At 53.9% G+C, this 19,762-nt stretch overlaps 1 protein-coding gene across 1 annotated transcript; it reads left to right on the plus strand.

Annotated features, from left to right (window-relative positions):
* Nucleotides 1-18,621: 18,621 nt before the first annotated feature.
* LOC147599772 (olfactory receptor 14J1-like) lies at nucleotides 18,622-19,557 on the plus strand. Its single transcript, XM_086753535.1, has one exon. It carries the CDS (start codon nucleotides 18,622-18,624, stop codon nucleotides 19,555-19,557), a length of 936 nt encoding a protein of 311 aa, XP_086609661.1.
* The last annotated feature ends 205 nt before the right edge of the window (nucleotides 19,558-19,762 follow it).

Genomic DNA, 19,762 nt, shown 5'->3' on the forward strand with positions numbered 1-19,762 from the left:
GTGTTTGAAGGAATCGCCGGGGAAGAGAGAGAGACACCAGTAAAGCCTGGGAGACCTCATGGTCAGAGGGAGGCGAGGAAGCAGAGGGGTGGCTAAAATCCTCAGGGAGAAAGGCACAGACATAGGACAGGTAGGACAGCCTGTGGTGTGGATGGCCAAGGACTCAACCCCTGAATGAAGATGTCAGGCAGCAGTAGAAACACGGCCAGAAAAGACCTTGGTGTAGTAAGAGTGCAGAAACACTTCACCTTAAGAAGTTAAAAGTTGCCTTTTTTTCGTAGACTCTGGACACAAACCAACCACCTGATGAATATTTAAAATGCAGAAACTGTGTCCCAAGGACATGTTTATACTCATACAGTTCCCATCTGCATTTCACATCTAAAGGGAGCTGTGAGCAGTGAAGGGTGGAGAAGCTGGGCACACCTCACTGTTACTGCTTTGCTCTCAAGCAGTGCCCACAAGTGGTATCCACAGTGGGGACCCACCGGTCGGAAGCTTGGAAGAGCAGCAGAGCTCAGTACAGCTGGTCTGCAAGGACAGCGTCCTCCCAGCTCAGCAGAGAGATATTACTTGGAACTCAAAATGGAATTCAGGGACATCATAATGAGTGACACAGTGAGCATCGATACCTATCAGCTTGGAACATCCATCACAAGATTAACACATGAATAGCTGGTGGCTTTTCCAGGACTCATTTCTCAAGGGACACAGAAAGCTGTGGGTACAAGCAGTCTCACGCACACCTTTCCCATCACATGCAATTTGACTACAAGCCAACCACTTGATCCCGTAAATACGACAGCCAAAGGGAGCCTTCCCTGAGCTCTCCCTGCCCAGCGCCATGGCTGCATGGCGCTGATCTCCCCTTGAGCTGGGACACCTCTCCCATTTGCTCCTCCAGGCTGAGAGATCTCTTACAAACAACAAATCTTTGGTACGTGACCGACATCGCACATGGCCTGGTATCACAGTGCACCAGGATTTTGTATTGGTAACGGTGATTCTGTGCTGGTGACTCTGAATCATTGTTACATCCTCTGTGCAGTCACAGGCTGAACCTTCCCATCAGCCTTTGTCAAGTCGCACTGTTACACATTGCATTTCAATAAAACCACTTTTGCTGATGCTGTTGACTGTGGTTCTGTAAGGGATCTGAATGGCCCATCCATGACAACTACACTCAGGTTTACTGTTCTGTGGATCACTAAGTCCTTGATGTACAACGGTCTCCTGGTCACGATCACGTAACCACCGGACAAAGGTGAGAAGAAGGATGGTGATAGCTAAGGACTTGGAAGGCTACAGGCCTCTGCTAGGTGGCCTTGGTTGAAGGGAAGGTGGAAGGTGATCCCTGACCCAAGAAGGGGCAATGCTCTCCTGGACTTTTGGGATTTGGGGTCTGTATTGAGAAGATAAGGAACCTGGGAATCTGTAGCCATTTGACGTGCAGGACCAGAGCACTATAGCAGTAGCCTTCAACTGCTTGAAGGGTGTTGTCTCAGATTGTAGAGCGTTTTATGGTCGTGAGAAGAGAAGCAAAGCTCCACAAAGTGCAGCTTGTAAGGTCCATATTGGAGGTCAGGAAAAAGAAATCCAATCAAAGGGTGGCATTGAGGGGCAAGAGGTCAACCATAGAGAGTCTGGATCAGACCATGGCTTGTTTTTCAACAACAGCCAGTGAGGGTGCAGGGACATCGGTGAGGGCAGGAAAATGCCAGGGTGAGAGCTAGGTGGGAAATAAAGATTGGTGTCATCAGGCAAAAGGGAAGAGACGCAGGCATGGACAGTGTGACACAGCGCAGCAGGGATGGCCAAGGGCTCTGGCGAGACTGAAAGGCCTAAGGGAACCACCGTCTTTGTCCCCTTGGCTACGGCAGCTGCCCGCACCACTCAGGCCTTCCAGGAGAAACAGGATTTTGGGTTGTGCACTTTGTTTCTTCTTTGCCTCTACTTGGGGAAGTCCAGAGACGCGGCACAGTTTTTCTGCGCTGGGCATTGGTCATTTTCACATCTCCCTGCCCCCAGGAAGAGCCCTGAGCCACGCGTGAGGGACAGGATCTGCCTTCCCAGGGCCGGGGGCTCTGGCCATTTCTGCTTTCTGACAAAACCAAGAGTTTTCTCTGCACTACAGCCCCCTGCACAGGGCCTTTGCCTCCCTGCACTCACAGCCTCCAATGACCTGCTCTAACGAGTCCCTGGGGAGGCTTTGTCAGGAATGACCCCCAGTGGGGCCCATCAATGCTCCAAGGTACTCTAGGCTTTGCTTCTGACTTTAACTGCTTGAGAAGTTTCTTCAGTCTCCTCTCAGTCCCTGGAGTTCACTTAAGGAGCCCCAAAGTCACCATGGGGCTCGTTAAAATACAGAAAGGCCTAACGAGTCGTGTCTCTTCCTATAGTTTTCCTCAAGTCTTCAAGATCTGTACAGGTAATGAGAGAGGTTTCACAGGGCAGTTAAGGAGGAAGATTTCAGCGAGCACTTAACAAGAATGCTGCTGGATTTTCAATTTTATTTTTAATTACTTTTCAGTTCAAAACTGTTGACAGAAGCATTCTCTGAGGGATATTGCTCCAGGGTGACTCCTTCAGGATGGCTGGTGTCGTGGTTTTGTTAGTGAGGGGGGGCCTAAGGTGGTAGCTTCTGTAGGAAACTGCTAGAAGTCGCTCCCCTTTGTTCAGGGGACTTGGCCAGGCCTAGGGCGGACCCACTGCTGGCCAAGGCCGAGCCGATTGCTAGCAGAATGTCCCGTGATAACGCCTCTGTGATAACGTCTTTAAGAAGGGGAAAACAGAAAAAAAAAGAGAGGAGAGAAGATGTGAAGAAGCTGACCGGGGGCAGAGGCGCAGAGGGGGAGGCGCAGGCCTCATTGGCCTTGCAGGCCTCACCCTCTGACCTCTCGCCAGGTGGCCGACTGGGCCCAACTCAGTCCAGCCCGGCTGCAAGAATTGGAAAGGAGATGAGAAGTGAATAAGATGTAAAAAAAGATCCTGAGAGACATCTACCAGCCTGTTGTGAGGAACGGCTGCAGACGCCAAGGTCAGTTCGGAAGGAGGGGGAGGAGTAATGTGGCTCCTGGCCAAGATTCCCCTGCAGCCTGTGGTGACGACCATGGTGGAGCAGGTTGTCCCCCTGCAGCCCATGGAGGTCCACGGAGGAGCAGAGATCCACTTGGAGCCCATGAAGGACCGCACACTGGCAGAGGTGGATGCCTGAAGGCAGTTGTGGCCCGTGGAGGGCCCGATGGGACAGCTGTTCTGGAGGGACTGCACCCGTGGAAGAGATGACCCACGCCGGAGCAGTTCCACGAAGGACTGTGGCGTAGGGGTGGGACCCCACAACGGAGCAGGGGAGGAATGTGAGGAGTTCTTCCCCCAACCATGAAGCAGTGGCGTGAAAAAACACGTGATGAACTGACCGCAACCCCCATTCCCTTTTCCCCCCTGTGCCGCTCAGGAGGGGAGGGTAGTAGAGATAATGTTAAGCTCGGGAAGAGGGAAGGGTGGGAGGAGGGTATCTTGTTCTCTGTCTCATTATCTTCCTGTTTGTAGTAATAAATGAATAGTTTTCCCCAAGTCAAGTCTGTTTTGCCCGTGACGGTAACTTTAAGGATTTCTCCCTGTCCTTATCTCAAACCTCAAGCCGTTTTTCTTACATTTTCTCTCCCTGTTCTCTCGGAGGGTGGGGGGAGTGAGAGAGAGACTGCGTAGTCTGGTCCTGATCGGGGCTAAACTACAACACGGCCTCTTCAGGGACCTGATGGGCCAAGTGCCATGGGAGGCGGCCCTGGAGGGAAGAGGGGCCCAGGGAAGTTGGTCTATATTCAAGGAGCACCTCCTCCAAGCTCAGCAGAGGTGCATCCCGTTAAAAAACAAGTCGGGCAAAAAGGCCAGGAGGCCGGCGTGGATAAGCAAGGAGCTCCTGGACCAACTGAAAGTGAAGAAGGAGGCCTATAGAGGGTGGAAACGGAGACAGGTAGCCTGGGAGGTCTACAAATAGTCTGTGCGAGTGGCCAGGGATAAGGAAAGGAAGGCCAAAGCCCTGGCAGAACTGAATCTGGCCAGGGATATAAAATGTAACAAGAAGAGCTTTTATAGGTACGTAGGGGACAAAAGAAAGTCCAGGGAAAATGTAGGCCCCCTCCAGAAGGGAACTGGTGTCCTGGTTACCCAGGACATGGAGAAGGCTGAGGTTCTCAATGACTTTTTTGCCTCAGTCTTCACCGACAAGAGTTCCTGTCCCACCACCCAAGCTGTAGAAGGTGCAAGCAGGGACTGCGAGGATGAAGAACTGCCCATTGTACTCGAAGAGCAGGTTCGGGATCATCTGAGGAACCTGAAGGTGCACAAGTCCATGGGACGTGATGAGATCCATCCGCGGGTCCTGAGGGAACTGGCGGATGAAGTTGCCAAGCCACTGGCTATTGTATTTGAGAAGTCGTGGCGGTCTGGTGAGGTCCCCGATGACCGGAAGAGAGGGAACATAACCCCAATTTTTAAAAAGGGGAACAAGGAAGACCCGGGTAACTCCAGGCCAGTCAGCCTCACCTCTGTGCCTGGCAAGGTCATGGAGCAGATTCTCCTGGAAACCATGCTAAGGCACACGGAGAGCAAGGAGGTGGTTGGTGACAGCCAACATGGCTTCACCAAGGGTAGATCGTGCCTGACCTATTTGGTGGCCTTCCATGACGGGGTGACGGCATCGGTGGACAAGGGACGAGCAACTGACATCATCTACCTGGACTTGTGCAAAGCTTTTGACACTGTCCTGCATGACATCCTTCTCTCTAAACTAGAGAGACATGGGTTTGATGGACGGACCACGCAGTGGATAAGGAATTGGCTGGATGGCTGCACTCAGAGAGTGGTGGTCAACGGCTCAATGTCCATGTGGAGACTGGTCACGAGTGGCGTCCCTCAGGGGTCCGTGCTGGGCCCAGCCCTGTTCAAGATCTTTGTCGGTGACATGGACAGTGGGATAGAGTGCACCCTCAGCAAGTTTGCCGACGACACCAAGTTGTATGGTGCCGTCGACACACTGGAAGGGAGGGATGTCATCCAGAGGGACCAGGACAGGCTGGAGAGGTGGGCCCGTGCCAACCTCATGAAGTTCAACCAGGCCAAGTGCAAGGTCCTGCACCTGGGTCATGGCAATCCCAGGCACAAATACAGGCTGGGTGGAGAATGGATTGAGAGCAGCCCTGAGGAGAAGGACTTGGGAGTGCTGGTGGATGAGAAGCTCAACATGAGCAGGCAATGTGCCCTTGCGGCCCAGAAGGCCAACCGCATCCTGGGCTGCATCAAGAGGAGCGTGGCCAGCAGGTGGAGGGAGGTGATTCTCCCCCTCTACTCTGCCCTGGTGAGACCCCACCTGGAGTACTGTGTCCAATTCTGGAGCCCCCAACACAAGAAGGACATGGACCAGTTGGAGAAGGTCCAGAGGAGGGCCACGAAGATGATAAAAGGGCTGGAGCACCTCTCTTATGAGGACAGGCTGAGAGAGTTGGGGCTGTTCAGCCTGGAGAAGAGGAGGCTCCGGGGAGACCTGATAGCGGTCTTCCAGTACCTCAATGGGCCCTACAGGAAAGATGGGGAAAGGCTGTTTAGTAGGGCCTGTTGTGATAGGATGAGAGGTAATGGTTTTAAAATAGAGGGGGGTAGATTTAGATTGGAAATTAGGAAAAAAATTTTTTACGATGCAAGTTATAGAACACTGGAACAGGTTGGCCAGAAAGGTGGTGGAGGCCCCGTCCCTGGAAACGTTCAAGGCCAGGCTGGATGAGGCAATGAGCAATCTGATCTAGTCAGGGATGTCCCTGCTCCTTGCAGGGAAGTTGGACTAGATGACCTTTGAAGGTCCCTTCCAACCCTAACCATTCTATTATTCTACAGAAGGAGTGTGCTGAGAGGAGCCAGAGCCCTGCCCGTGTGCTGCTGAGGAGTCAGCTTTGCTCTGCTGCAATGGGTGCACAGGAGCTGATCTGTGACAGCTCTGATGTTCGCAGGAGATGTGAACAGAGTGCAGAGTCAGCAGACCCACAGTGTCCGTCAGTCTTGTTCCCAGCTGCTCTGCACTTTCACAGGCGGAGCCTCAAAGAGGACTTCACACACAAATTAATCTTAAACAAACCCAGAAACCTGATGAGAGCTGGGGACTCCAGTTTCACAGGGCAGACCTGCAAATTCCTCTCTTTGCCAGCCCAGAGGTGGAGTTGCGATGCAGAGAGCAGGAACAAAGGACTCTGCGAGGAGAGCGCTGATGCCCAAGGAAAGGCTCAGCACTCCCTAGGAGCCTGCAGGAGAGCTGTGCCTCTCCGGGGGCAGCTGGCAAACCCAGCAGGGCAGGCAAAGCAGACAGTCAGGGGTCCCGAAGGTGAGAGGGACTGAAGAGAGAGTCAGGTCATTGCCCAGCAGACCCTGCTCACAAAACATCTCCAGTGAGAGAGCAACAGAGAGCTGCCTGAAGGCAGCCTCCCCCAGTGCTTGTTGGCAGTTTCCTCCCACCCCTTGTCCACGTCTCTGCTGCCTGGAGCTGTTCCTCTGTCCCCGGGTCACCTCCCTGTCCCTGCTCACAGACCCCATCCCACCCGCTGTGTGCTGGGCTCTGCCCTGCAGACCCCTCCCAGCAGCAGGGCAGTGCCCAGGGGCATCTCTGTGTGTGCAGGCTGTGCTGGGAAACTCAGACCAGCCCTGGTGAGGATGGAAAAGTGATGCTGATCTGTCTGTAAGCCGCGGTGTGTTCATTCATGATACTCCCTGATTTATCCACCTCCGGCTAAAAGTCTCCTGGGAATGTCCCCTGCGTAATCTGCAGCTGTGAGCAGCCCTGACCCACACAGCACACTCTCAACAGCAGAGGGACCCTCCCCTACCAGGGGTTGCTCCTTCCCCCCACAGCTGCTCCCCACAGCAGCGCTGGGAGCTCCCCGGCAGGCTGAGTGCTGACCCTGGCAGGCGGCAGAGTCCCTGCCCCAGCACACAGCCCCTGGGCTGCAGGGACCCTGCTCTGAAGGACAGCCCTGGGCACCCCTGCCTGCACACCCGCCTGCACACCCCTGCAGCCATCCCTGGGAGAAGGCAGCCGTCGTGCCCTGTCCCTCTGATGCTGCAGCAGGCAAGCCCTGCTCTGCAGCACCAACTTCCCCTTTGAGAAACCGAGAGCCCTCCTGACAGATCCCATAAACTGTCAGATGCACAAGCTCTGGGAGATCTCTCCAGGAACAACAGCTAAATTGCCCTGCACCCAGAGACTTACCACATAGAGGGCTCTGAAGATTCCTCCTCACTGACCTCTCAGCATCCTCCCGCTCTCTACTGCCTTTAAGTTCTCTCCGCCGCTGCCTCTCTGCAGCGCTGCCCGCTTGCCATCAGCTCCCTCCATGCCAGGAGCCCAGCCCAGCTCAGCAGCAGAGGCCCAGCCCAAGGCGGCACTTCCTCTGTCCCCTCGGGGCTCCCTCCAGCTGTCCCTGGGGCTGCAGGGGAACCTGCTGCCAAACAGCCTGCAGCCACCACGGGGGTTTTGCTCCCACACCTGGGAGGGACACTTCTTTCCTGCAGTGTCCTTGCTCCCATTGGAGAACGTTTTAGGCCCAAGCATCACCGTGTCATTGTCCCATCTTTAGACAGGACACCCAGACAGGGACAGGGAATGATCTCATTCACCGTTGCTCAGGGAAGGCATTCAGCCCCAGGCCCTGGCTGCAGTCCTCAGCTGCCCCCCATGCCCAGCACAAACCCACAGGCAGTGGGATTCCTCCTGACTCCCTTCAGGCGCGTACACCACAGACACCTGCAGGTGACCCTCTGGGCGCAGCTCCCGTGCTGCTTACTGGAGATGGAGGGCAGGACTGAGCTGTGCAAACGCCAAGGCCTGGTGACATCTGAAGTTCCAGAGGTGGTCCAAGGCACGTGGAGCTAGCTGAAGCTTTAGCGGAGCAATGCTGAGGGCAGCATCTGGGGAAACGGAGGGACATCTGGGGATCTGACAGGCTGGCTGGATGGGCTGATGTGAATTGCTTGAGGTTCAACAAGGCCAAGTGCCAGGTCCTTCACTTGGGTCACAACAGCCCCGTGCTGCGCTACAGGCTTGGGGAAGAGTGGCTGGAAAGTTTCCTGCTGGAAAGGGTCGTGGGGGTGCTGGTAGACAGCCAGCTGAACATGAGCCAGCAGTGTGCCCAGGTGGCCAAGAAGGCCAACAGCATCGTGGCTGGTATCAGGAACAGAGTGGCCAGCAGGAACAGGGCAGTGATTGTGCCCCTGTGCTCAGCACTGGTGAGGCTGCACCTCGAATACTGCATGGAAGTTTGGGCCCCTCAGTATCAGATCGTGCCTGACCAATTTGGTGGCCTTCTATGACGGGGTGACAGCATCAGTGGAAAAGGGATGAGCAACTGACATCATCTGCCTGGACTGTTGCAAGGCATTTGACACTGTCCTGCATGACATCCTTCTCTCTATGCTGGAGGGACATGGATTTGACAGATGGACCACTCGGTGGATAAGGAATTGGCTGGATGGCCGCACGCAGAGAGTGGTGGTTAATGGCTCAATGTCCAAGTGATGCCCAGCGACGAGTGGAATTCCTCAGGGATTGGTATTGCACCTGGCCTTGTTCAACATCTTTGTTGGCAACACAGACAGTGGGATAGAGTGCACCCTCAGCAAGTTCGCTGACAACACCAAGCTGTGGGGTGCTGTCGACATGCTGGATGGGAGGGATGCCATCCAGAGGGACCTTGACAGGCTGCAGAGGTGGGCCTGTGGAAACCTCATGAGGTTTGCAGATTAAATTCAGATTAGATATTAGGAATAATTTTTTTACACTGAGGGTGGTGGAACACTGGCCCAGGTTGCCCCGAGAGGCGGTGACTGCCCCATCCCAGTCCAGACCAGGCTCGACAGGGATCTGAGCAACATGATCTGGTTGGAGATGTCCCTGCTCCTTTCAGGGGGGTTGGACTGGATGGCCTTTAAAGGTCCCTTCCCACCCTAACTATTCTGTGATTCTGAGGAATTGCTGGAGTGCATCCAAAGAAGGGCAACGAGTCTAGTGAAGGGTCTAGAGCATAAGTCTGCTGAGAAGCATCTGAAGGAACTGGGATTGTTTAGTGAGGAGAAGATGAGGCTGAGGGGAGACCACATCAGTCTTTTCAACTACATGAAAGTAGGTCGTAGGGGGGCAAGTGCTGGTTTCTTCTCCCAACTAACCAGTGATAAGATGAGAAGAAATGGTCTCAAGTTGCAGCAGGGGAGGTTTAGATTGGATATTGTGAGGGATTTGTGACACACATGGAAGTGCACAGAGAACCAGGTGTCTGACGCAGCCAAGGTGTTAAAGGCAGGGAGAAGACGTGAAAAAATAGGGTCATGCTGAAGTGAAATAGGTTGAATTTCATTTTGAGACTGAAGAAGCAGCATTTGCAATTCAGTCCTGCGATGTGGAGAGAAAGAGGGGATTCAGGAAAGTTCGGGCAGAAAAGACCTTGGTGTAACAAGTGTGCAGAAACTGTTCACTTTAAGAACTTCAACAATGTTGAACTTTATTTCATAGGCCATGGACACGGGCCAGCAAGATGATGACAATTTCTCTCCCACCATGTAAATCTAGATTCATGCAGTTGTTAGAAAAAAAATGCATTCCTAGAAACTCTTTGAGTGGAGAAACTGTGTCCCCAGGACGTGTTTATACTCATACAGTTCCCATCTGCATTTCACATCTAAAGGGAGCTGTGAGCAGTGAAGGGTGGAGAAACTGGGCACACCTCACTGTTATTGCTTTGCTCTCAAGCAGTGCCCACAAGTGGTATCCACAGTGGGGACCCACCGGTCAGAAGCTTGGAAGAGCAGCAGAGCTCAGTACAGCGGGTCTGCAAGGACAGCGTCCTCCCAGCTCAGCAGAGACATATTCAGTTGGAACTCAAAATGGAATCCAGGGGCATCATAATGAGTGACACAGTGAGCATCGATGCCTATCAGCTTGGAACATGCATCACACGATTAACACATGAATAGCTGGTGGCTTTTCCAGGACTCATTTCTCAAGGGACACAGAAAGCTGTGGGTACAAGCAGTCTCACGCACACCTTTCCCATCACATGCAATTTGACTACAAGCCAACCACTTGATCCCGTAAATACGACAGCCAAAGGGAGCCTTCCCTGAGCTCTCCCTGCCCAGCGCCATGGCTGCATGGCGCTGATCTCCCCTTGAGCTGGGACACCTCTCCCGTTTGCTCCTCCAGGCTGAGAGATCTCTTACAAACAGCAAATCTTTGGCACGTGACCGACATCGCACATGGCCTGGTATCACAGTACACCAGGATTTTGTATTGCTAAGGGTGATTCTGTGCTGGTGACTCTGAATCATTGTTACATCCTCTGTGGAGTCACAGGCTGAACCTTCCCATCAGCCTTTGTCAAGTCGCACTGTTACACATCGCATTTCAATAATCACGTTTGCTGATGCTGTTGACTGTGGTTCTGTAAGTGATCCGAATGGCCCATCCATGACAACTACACTCAGGTTTACTGTTCTGTGGATCACTAAGTCCTTGATGTACAACGGTCTCCAGTCAGGATCACCGAACCACCTGACAAAGGTGAGAAGAAGGATGGTGATAACTATGGACTTGGAAGACCACAGACCTCTGCTAGAAGGCCTTGGTGTAAGGGAAGGTGAAAGATGATCCCTGACCCAACAAGGGGGAATGCTCTCCTGGACTTTTGGAATCTGGGATCTCTATTGAGAAGCTGAGGAACCTAGGCATCTGTAGCCATCTGAGGTGGAGGACCAGTGGTCAGGGCAAGAAATGAGGTGAGGTGAGGGCAAGAAAATGCCAGGGTGAGAGCTAGGTGGGAAATAAAGATTGGTGTCATCAGGCAACAGGAAAGAGATGGAGGCATGGACAGTGCGGCACAGCGCAGCAGAGATGGCCAAGGGCTCTGGCGAGACTGAAAGGCCCAAAGGAACCACGGTCTTTGTCCCCTTGGCTACGGCAGCTGCCCGCACCACTCAGGTCTTCCAGGAGAAACAGGATTTTGGGTTGTGGACTTTGTTTCTTCTTTGCCTCTACTTGGGGAAGTCCAGAGACGTGGCACGGTTTTTCTGCACTGGGCATTGGTCATTTTCACATCTCCCTGCCCCCAGGAAGAGCCCTGGGTCACGCGTGAGGGACAGGATCTGCCTTCCCAGGGCCAGGGACGCTGGCCATTTCTGCTTTCTGACAAAACCAAGAGTTTTCTCTGCACTACAGCCCCCTGCACAGGGCCTTTGCCTCCCTGCACTCACAGCCTCCAATGACCTGCTCTAACGAGTCCCTGGGGAGGCTTTGTCAGGAATGGCCCCCAGTGGGGCCCATCAATGCTCCAAGGTACTCTGGGCTTTGCTTCTGACTTTAACTGCTTGAGAAGTTTCTTCAGTCTCCTCTCAGTCCCTGGAGTTCACTTAATGAGCCCCAAAGTCACCATGGGGCTCGTTAAAATACAGAAAGCCCTAGCGAGCCATGTCTCTTCCTATAGTTTTCCTCAAGTCTTCAAGATCTGTACAGGTAATGAGAGAGGTTTCACAGGGGAGTTAAGGAGGAAGATTTCAGCACTTAACAAGAATGCTGCTGGATTTTCAAGTTTATTTTTAATTACTTTTCAGTTTAAAAGAGCTGACAGAAGCATTCTCCAAGGGATATCGCTCCAGGGTGTCTCCTCAGGATGGCTGGACAGGTAGAAACAGCAGTGCCTTGCAGTCTGACACTGTATGGACAACCGTGCTCCTCACCTCTCAGACCTCCCCATTGCTGTCATTGGCCACCTGGGACTCACATCACTGCTCCTTGCATCACACTTCTCCACTGATCTCCACCGCTGGATGTTACAGCTCCACTGCGCCAGCTCCCTCCTGCTCTCCTTCGAGAACTGCCTGCACACAGGCACAGCAGCAATTTTCCTTTTCACAAAGAGAGCAGGAAAATGTTTCCTAGACAATAAAGCACACTGCACAGCCACACGCCAAGTACAGGCTGCATCCCATGAGATTGCCTTTCTGCAAAGGAGAGCCTTACGAGAAATATTTTAGGCAGGCAGATGGAGAAAAAACAAAGGTGTTTACAGACAGAATTAAAGAGTTGGCTGAGGAGACAACTGGGCTTCTGAACGACAGGCCAGCTTTTAACTCCCTGGAGCTCAGAGCAGCAACCAGATGGGTGCGAGGTACCTGAATGAACAAAGAGTGGTGGGAGGAGGAAATTGGAGAATAATTGAAGTGGCCTTTGTCCAGACAGCCTGCACCTGAAAAGACAATGTGAGAAACAGTCCTTGTACCAGGACAAGTGAAACCATACGAACGATGAGAGAAATTAAATACAGCAGAAACGGGCAGAGTGGCGGCACTGACCTTACAGGGGAAGATCGATATTTCTTTGGAATATCCCTTGTGAGAGGTCATGGGATTGGCAGAGATCTGTTGTGTGTAAGGACAAGCAACATTTGCATACATGCTACGGGCTGGGGGAAGAGCGGCTGGAAATCTGCCCGGTGGAAAATGACCTGAGAGTTTTGATCAACAGCTGTCTTAGGATGAGCCGGCAGCGTGCCTGGGTGGCTGAGGTGGCCAATCGCATCCTGGCTTGTATCAGAAATAGCGTGGCCAGCAGGACTGAGGAAGGGATTGTCCCCCTGTACTCAGCACTGGTGAGAGTGCACCCCGAATAGTGGGTTCAGTTTTAGGCCCCTCACTACAAGAAGGACATTGAGTTATCTGGAGCGTGTCCAGAGAAGGGCAACGAAGCTGGTGAGGGGTCTGGAGCACATGTCTGATGAGGAGCAGCTGAGGGAACTGGGGTTGTTTGGAGAAAAGGACGCTGGAGGAAAGGAGGCTGAGGGGAGACCTTCTTGCTCTCTCCAACTGCCTGAAGGGAGCTGGAGCAAGGTGGGTGTTGGTCTCTTCTCCCCAGGAACAAGTGACAGCAAGAGAGGAAGCAGCCCCAGGTTGCACCAGGGCAGGTTTGAATTGGATATTAGGAAAAATCTCTTCACTGAAAGGGTTACCAAGCACTGGAGCAGGCTGCCCAGGGAGGCGTTGAGTCACCATCCCTGGAGGGATCTAAAAGCCCTTAGGGACACCGCTCAGTGGTGGCCTTGGGAGTGCTGGGTTAATGGCTGGGCTCAATGCTCTTAGGAGTCTTTTCCAACCTAAATGATCCTATGATTCTACGGACCGATGACGTGAAGCACAGGGAGGTGGGGAATGCTCTTTAGATCTTCAGTGGAATGCTCTCCCGCTCTCCAGCTGAGCTACTTCAGCCTTGCCTCAGCAGCGCTTGTCCCAGTTGCACCCCTGCCAGGCCAGAGGCTGACACACATGATGACAGCTCCTCGGCCACTTTCCCAGGAAAAATCTGTGCCCAGTGCTGGGCAAGTGGACCTTGCCTCTTCTGTTTTCCATGGCCAAGTGGGCTCCAGGTGTGGAGCAGGTGCCAGCTGACACTGGGAGTGCCAAAATATGTGTTTGGCCTCAGTTACAAGGGTGACGGTGGTGAAGGCCAGTAGGCAGGCCAAGCCTGTGCAACTGCAAAGCCCAAAGGTGGAAGAAGTGTGGGGCTGGTGGAAGACCTCTCTCATGGAGAGGAGAGGGCCCTGTGGAGGCAGAGCTTGTGCTGGTGCCATAGGGTTTTGCTACATTCTGGCATGAGCAGGAGTGGTTTTTCAATGTTTTGAGGCCATATTTAGAGGAAAAGAAGACTTGAAAACCTTTAAGGATGAGGACTGCCCAAACTGTCCAGAAAATCTCTCCCAGTGCCTGTGTGACCTCATGGGTATGACCTGATGGACCTCATGGTCCTCATCTCCCACCTGAACCTGCTTTCAGATTTTTTCCCTTGCCTCTTGTCCTCCCAGCATACATCACAATGAAGAGCCTGGCTCCATCTTAACTGCCTGATAGGTAGTGACATGCTGCTATGAAGTTTCCAGTAGTCGTCTCTCTATACTGAACAGTGCTCTGTTGTCCACCAAGACCCCCAGGTCCTTTTCCACAGAGCTGCAGCCCAGGCAGGGCTGATTCCGACGTTCAGGGCACCCAAGGGGCTGGATTGGGCAGTCCTGCTCTCTGAAATCCATTAGGATCTTGTTGGGCCAGTCCTCCAACTTGTCAAGTTTCCTCCAGAAGGCAGCCCTCCACTGTATGCTTCGTTCCTTTGCCTCAGTTTTGTGTCATCTGCAAATTCTGTCAGACGCTCCAGGACACTGATAACACCATCAAGTCCCAGGAGAGACCCCAATGCATCCAGTCACTCTCTTACTCCCCTCTTTGCCCACCTCTCAAGACTGCAGCTTCCAAGGTTCCATACAAGAGCATTGTACGAGATGGTTTGCGCTGGGTTGACTTTGGCTTGTAGCCAGATGCCCACCCAGCCACGATCTCACGCCCCCTCCTCAACAGTGTCGGTGCCCACAGAGTGAGCAAACCCTGCTCTCACCAGATCCAGAGGGAAGAAGGCCTGGGCTGCACAGCGCTGGCAGGAGGCCGTGAGACATTATGGTCAGTGGAGATCTGACAAATAAAGGTGGTGGAGAAGAGAAAGAGAGAATCCCAGCTCTCCGTGTGCAAACTCACTCCAGCGGGGTGCCACTCCTCTACAGGTTTCCGTACATGTCCTGAGTAGGAAGAGGTTTCATTATCCTAAACATGGGCACCTGCTGTCATTTCAGTTTGCCAAAGGAATTTCCCAACAGCCTCCAAGGTGAAGCCCCAGACACTGCCCTGTCCCTAAGAACTGCTCCACCTGAGCCTGCAGTCTCCTGCACAAACCTTGGGCCACCTCGGGCACCTCAGCTGTCACCAGGGCTTTGCATCTAAAGAACTCCCTGCTGCCCTCCATCTCCAGTAAGGAGGAGGGCAGCTGAGAGAAAGAGCTCACAGGCAAATGCCCTTTTGTGCTCAGCTGAACAGGGGCAAGAGGAATCCCAGCTCCTGTGGGTTTGTGGTGTGCATGGAAGGGAGCTGAGTCCTCTTCTAGCGCCAGCACTACAGACCCAGGGTGAGATGCCTGCACTGACTGCGCTGAACCCCTTCCCTTAGCAGGGGTAGAGGAGATCCCTCCCTTTGGGTATTCTGCCTACTGAAGGGACAAGGCCAGGTGATACTTAGAGCTGACTGTGTCTGTGAGCAGGAAAATGGCAGTGCTTGAAAAGACGTGACTCTTCTCTCCCAGCTGAGGAGCAAAACCCCTGTGGTGGGTGCAGGCTGTTTGGCAGCAGGTTCCCCTGCAGCCCCAGGGACAGCTGGAGGGAGCCCCGAGGGGACAGAGAAAGTGCTGCCTTGGGCTGGGCCTCTGCTGCTGAGCTGGGCTGGGCTCCTGGCATGGAGGGAGCTGATGGCAAGCAGGCAGCGCTGCAGAGAGACAGCGGCTGAGAGAACTTAAAGGCAGTAGAGAGCGGGAGGATGCTGAGAGGTCAGTGAGGAGGAATCTTCAGAGCCCTCTATGTGGTAAGTCTCTGGGTGCAGGGCAATTTAGCTGTTGTTCCTGGAGAGATCTCCCAGAGCTTGTGCATCTGACAGTTTATGGGATCTGTCAGGAGGGCTCTCGGTTTCTCAAAAGGGAAGTTGGTGCTGCAGAGCAGGGCTTCCTGTTGCAGCATCAGAGGGACAGGGCACGATGGCTGCCTTCTCCCAGGGATGGCTGCAGGGCTGTGCAGGCGGGTGTGCAGGCAGGGGTGCCCAGGGCTGTCCTTCAGAGCAGGGTCCCTGCAGCCCAGGGACTGTGTGCTGGGGCAGGGACTCTGCCGCCTGCAGGGGTCAGCACTCAGCCTGCCCAGGGAGCTCCCAGCGCTGCTACTGTGGGGAGAAGCTGTGGGGGGAAGGAATGATACCTGGCAGGTCAGGGTCCTTCTTCTGTGGCAAGCGTTCTTAGAATCATAGAATCATAGAATGGTTAGGGTTGGAAGGGACCTTCAAAGGTCATCTAGTCCAACCCCCCTGCAAGGACCAGAGACATGCCTGACTAGGTCAGGTTGCTCAGACCCTCATCCAGCCTGGCCTTGAACGCTTCCAGAGATGGGGCCTCCACCACCTTTCTGGGCAACCTGTTCCAGTGTTCTATAACCCGCATCGTAAAAAATTTTTTCCTAATTTCTAATCTAAATCTACCCCCCTCTATTTTAAAACCATTACCTCTCGTCCTATTGCAACAGGCCCTACTAAACAGCCTTTCCCCATCTTTCCTGTAGGCCCCCTTGAGGTACTGGGAGACCGCTATCATGTCTCCCCGGAGCCTCCTCTTCTCCAGGCTGAACAGCCCCAACTCTCTCAGCCTGTCCTCATAAGAGAGGTGCTCCAGCCCTTTTATCATCTTTGTGGCCTTCCTCTGGACCTCCTCCAACTGGTCCATGTCCTTCTTGTGCTGGGGGCTCCAGAACTGGACACAGTACTCCAGGTGGGGTCTCACCAGGGCAGAGTAGAGGGGGAGAATCACCTCCCTCGACCTGCTGGCCACGCTCCTCTTGATGCAGCCCAGGATGCGGTTGGCCTTCTGGGCCGCAAGGGCGCATTGCCTGCTCATGTTAAGCTTCTCATCCACCAGCACTCCCAAGTCCTTCTCCTCAGGGCTGCTCTCCATCCATTTGCCGCCCAGCCTGGATTTGTGCCTGGGATTGCCATGACCCAGGTGCAGGACCTTGCACCTCTTCATAGGTCAGGACTGCTGACAGCTCCACGTTAAACTCCAAGGATGATTTTGGAGAGGAACTTTGAAAGATGACATGCAAAGCAAGGGTTTCCTTCTTCATTTTCTGCATTCCTGAGCCTTGGCATTCGGGTTTGTATTATTTGGATGGGTGGGAATGGAAACGGATCTGTAAGACGTGGAAAATGCTCTGAGACACCTTAACTGTTACGCTAAGAGATCCTAGATTTACCTCATCATACTCCACAGGAAGGTCCATGAAGTTGCTCTTTGAGGCAAAAGTTGCTTTCATGGCCCCCAGTTCATCTCCTGCACTGGGGGAGAGGAGAGAGGGCTGGGAAAGGTTAATGGCGGTGTTGGATTCGGACATGACACTGAGACTGCAGGAGCATTGCACCGGTACATGGACAGGTCTGTGAGAAACCTCATGGAGTCCCCAAGGCACTGCTCAGCCTACAGACAGCACGACAGCATCGCGTCGGTGGCCTCTGTGGGATGTGCTGGAGCTGCTCCTTAGCCCTTGCGCACACAGAGATGCCCCTAGGCAGTGCCCTGCTGTCGGGAGGGGTCTGCAGGGCAGAGCTGAGCGCACAGCGGGTGGGATGGGGTCTCTGAGCGGTGGCAGGGAGCTGACCCGGGGACAGAGAAGCAGGTCCCAGCAGGGACAGCTGCAGGCAGCAGAGACATGGGCAGGGAGGGAGAGGGAGCTGCTGCCAGAAACGCTGTGGGAGTGGGGATTCGGGCAGCTCCCTGCCATCCCCTGCAGCGCAGGCTCTTTCCCAGAGCAACCTCCTGGTGTCCTCTGGCACCCAGCACAGCCTCTGCTGTCACAGGCTGTCAGGCTGCGTCTTCTTCTTGGCAGCTTGACCCTCACTGAGGACAAATTCCCCAGCACCTGTCTGTCTGTCCCCCTCCTTCCTCCCTTGGCAGGAGCACTGGGCTCCTTCTCTGTGTTCCTCCTCCTTTCTTTGCTGCCTTTGTCACCCCCTCCCCCGGGACTTTGGGCTCTGCAGTGTGTGGGGCTGGCAGTGAGGTGGCCCTCACCTCAGGACCCCCCATCTTTGTGACTTTGGACTCTTGCCCTGGGAGTGGTGCTGTGGTGCGCGCTGCCCTCCACAAGGTCACAGCACTCCCGTGGACTCTCTGTGCCCCAGAGAGGAGCCCTGTGGAGAAGACACCTCAGGGCTAAGGCCGTGACAGTGCTGTTCATGGCTTGTATGTGGCAGCTGCCATGAGCCCTGTGTGTCCGGGCTGAGAGGGGAGAGCTGGGATCGTCCTGCAGCAGAATCAGAGAGAGGGTGGAGGGGTCTGCACAGCTGCACTTGGAAACTGGGTTCCTCTGCTCTCAGCACGGTCCAGTTTCTTCTATGGGGAACATCGGAGTGTGATCCTCCTCAGGCTCAAGGAGCTGCAGGGAAAGGGCAGCTGAGAGCAGGGCTGATGGACAGACCAGCTCTCCGTACCCTGCACTAAGGGACAATCCCTTTGCCTGTCAGCACCCACAGCATTTCACTTGGAGCGCAGCAAGAATGCCAAGGATTTCTGCCTCAAAAACACTCCTCAGGGGTGGTGAGGCAACTGGAAAAGAGTAAACAAACCCAAATTCCCACAGCTCTGCTCTGCATTCGGGTGAATCGGGAAGGACAATGCTGAGAAGCTCTTTGGTATCAAAAGTGGATTTAATCTGAGATCACTGTGCTCCTATTTGCCTACTGCTGCAGGGCAGGACTGACACCTTCAGAGCCCAGGGCAGAGCCCCCACCTCCCAGTGGCACCCTCAGCCAGCACCGCCTGGCCCTCACTAAAGGAGCCTGCCAAAGACCTTCCAGAACAGGGAGAGGCACTCTGGGGGTTTTCCATGAGAACTGGAATAGGTTTTGGTCAGAGAAGAGTGCCCTGACTCCTAACTGCCTTTTCCTCCTTGTCCAGGTCCCCACGCACAGAGGGAGCCAATGTCCAACGACAGCTCCATCACCCAGTTCCTCCTCCTGGCCTTCGCAGACACGCGGGAGCTGCAGCTCTTGCACTTCTGGCTCTTCCTGGGCATCTACCTGGCTGCCCTCCTGGCCAACGGCCTCATCATCACTGCCATAGCCTGTGACCACCGCCTGCACACCCCCATGTACTTTTTCCTCCTCAACCTCTCTGTACTTGACCTGGGATCCTTTTCTACTACTGTCCCCAAAGCCATGGCCAATTCCCTTAGGAACACCAGCAACATCTCCTACTCGGGATGTGCTGCACAGATCTTCTTTATATTCTTCTTATTGGGTACAGAGTATTCTCTTCTCACTGTCATGGCCTACGACCGCTACGTTGCCATCTGCAAACCCCTGCACTATGGGACCCTCCTGGGCAGCAGAGCTTGTGTCCACATGGCAGCAGCTGCCTGGGCCAGTGGGTTTCTTAACGCTGTCCTGCACACAGTCAACACCGTTTCACTGCCACTCTGCCAGGGCAATGCTGTGGACCAGTTCTTCTGTGAAGTCCCACAGATCCTCAAGCTCTCCTGCTCATATTCCTACCTCAAGGAAGCTGGGCTTCTTGGTGTTAGTTGTACTTTAGCTGTTGGGTGTTTTGTGTTCATTGTTGTGTCCTATGTGCAGATCTTCAGGGCCGTGCTGAGGATCCCCTCTGAGCAGGGACAGCACAAAGCCTTTTCCATGTGCCTCCCTCACCTGGCTGTGGTCTCCCTGTTTATCAGCACTGCCATGTTTGCCTACCTGAAGCCTCCTTCCAACTCCTCCCCACTTCTGGATCTGGTTGTGGCAGTTCTGTACTCAGTGGTGCCTCCAGCAGTGAACCCCCTCATCTACAGCATGAGGAACCAGGAGCTCCGAGATGCGCTGAAGAAACTGATTCAATCAGTTGTCCCTCAGTACCTATAAGCTGTTTGTGCCTTTTCTGCAGTGATTTCTGACTCCTTTCTGGAACTCTCTGTCTTTTGGGCATTTTATGTCTGATAATCCGGTTTGTCCAGGAATGCCTACATCCACTCCACTTTTCCAGGTGCATGAACCCACCCTGTCTGAGCCAGAGGTCTTTGGACACTTTTCTGGAATAACGGCACAACTGGCCTCCTGTGCCGCATAG

This window comes from Chlamydotis macqueenii, chromosome 8, assembly GCF_036417535.1.
Source record: "Chlamydotis macqueenii isolate bChlMac1 chromosome 8, bChlMac1.mat, whole genome shotgun sequence".
Classification (NCBI taxonomy): Eukaryota; Metazoa; Chordata; class Aves; order Otidiformes; family Otididae; genus Chlamydotis; species Chlamydotis macqueenii.